Here is a 1378-nt window from a genome sequence, read left to right as displayed (position 1 = left end):
AATCCTGTCAATCTACGGTAATCTTAATAAATCTAGTCACTTCAGTTTGTACCAGACACCTCTGCTTACAAATAAACCATCATTTTGGAAATGTCCATGGAGATTCTCAATCATCCAGGTCATGGTTGTCTCAAAGGTGCTTTTTTATTTCTTTTTCCAAAAGGCAATTGGATTTCCTTGTTTTTTTGTGTGTATTTTTTTCCCCTTTAAAAGCATTTCACTTCTCACCCAAAAAGCTGCTTCAGAACTGAAGAAGCTTCTTGGATGAGAAGCGAAACGTTTTCAAAGACCAAACCAAGAAAACTCAGTTGCCTTTTGGGGGAAAAAAAAAATCACCTTTGGGACAATCATTTTGGAAGAGTAGCTGTTTTTTCATCCCAAGCAAGCACCAGGAGATTTTGGGCCATTTCTATGGTTTGGGATGCTTTGACGTTGCCTCTGGTGCCGTTTTGGCGTTGTTTTAAATCTCCCTTTTGCTTCTTAAATTGCCTGCTTTTAATTCCTCCAATTGCACCTCAATTGGATGCCTGTGCAGATTGCTTCAATAGATTCCACCCAAGTTTTTTTTTTTTAGTTCTTCTCCCTTTCAAGAAACCTCTGGGATCCCGAGGAATCTCATGATAACACTTTGAGCTAATGTTATATTGGTTTCGACCTCCTGCAGGAAAAAAACTTGGAGTGGTTTCCCCGGATGAGAGCCATGTCCCTGGTCAGCAACGAAGGGGATAACGAACAGAACGAAATCAGGAATCTGCAAGAAAGGTTGGAGTCCACCATGAGTTTGGTCAAGCAGCTGTCCAGCCAACTAGCTGAGCTTAAAGAGCAGGTGAGCTGCCTTGTCATTTACATCACCCTCTGGGAATATGTGTGGTAAAGCAGAACGTGATGTGAACAACACTAAGGTGTTTGATTAGGGAGCGGGATACCCAGATTCAAAATCTGCCCTTAGCCCCCAACCCAACACACCTCCTCAAGTATGGGTTTCTGGTGGGAAAAGTTTGAAGAAGGGGGTGCCGCATACATTACGTGGCCTTGAACTCTTGGTTAAAAATGTGGGAGATCGCTCCATCCTAAATAAAAATCTGGGCACACGCTGGCAAAAGGAAGGCAGCTCCCTGTTGAATTGTGCTGATATCATTCTTACAAAGATATGTTTTTACGATTAGCCGTATCTTTCTTGAACCCAGAATTAACTCGTTCAAAGGGCTTTTGGGGGGTTTAAAAGTTCCGAATGGACCACAGTTTGCAGGCTGGAACTCTGTCTAGAATTGCCCTAGATAGAGGAAGAAGAATTATCTGATTAATGTGCAGAGACGTTGCAAAACTGAGCACATTTTAAAGGAATCTTTGGCAAATAAGCATTTTATTTTCCTTTTAT

At 41.7% G+C, this 1378-nt stretch overlaps 1 protein-coding gene across 1 annotated transcript in view; it reads left to right on the top strand.

Moving 5' to 3' along the window:
* Positions 1–826, top strand: part of LOC107301296 (inositol 1,4,5-trisphosphate receptor type 2-like) — a gene marked incomplete at both ends in the record, with an annotated part of 5468 nt that extends 4642 nt beyond the window's left edge. Inside the window, one exon of the mRNA XM_015830541.1 lies at positions 665–826. Coding sequence (XP_015686027.1) covers positions 665–826 — 162 coding nt within the window. The remainder of the gene's footprint in view (positions 1–664) is intronic.
* Between the last annotated feature and the right edge of the window lie 552 nt (positions 827–1378).

This window comes from Protobothrops mucrosquamatus, unplaced genomic scaffold, assembly GCF_001527695.2.
Source record: "Protobothrops mucrosquamatus isolate PMUCROS unplaced genomic scaffold, P.Mucros_1.0 scaffold11303, whole genome shotgun sequence".
NCBI lineage: Eukaryota > Metazoa > Chordata > Lepidosauria > Squamata > Viperidae > Protobothrops > Protobothrops mucrosquamatus.
The sequence above is the reverse complement of the archived record's forward strand: the minus strand, read 5'-3'. Positions and strand labels throughout refer to the sequence as shown.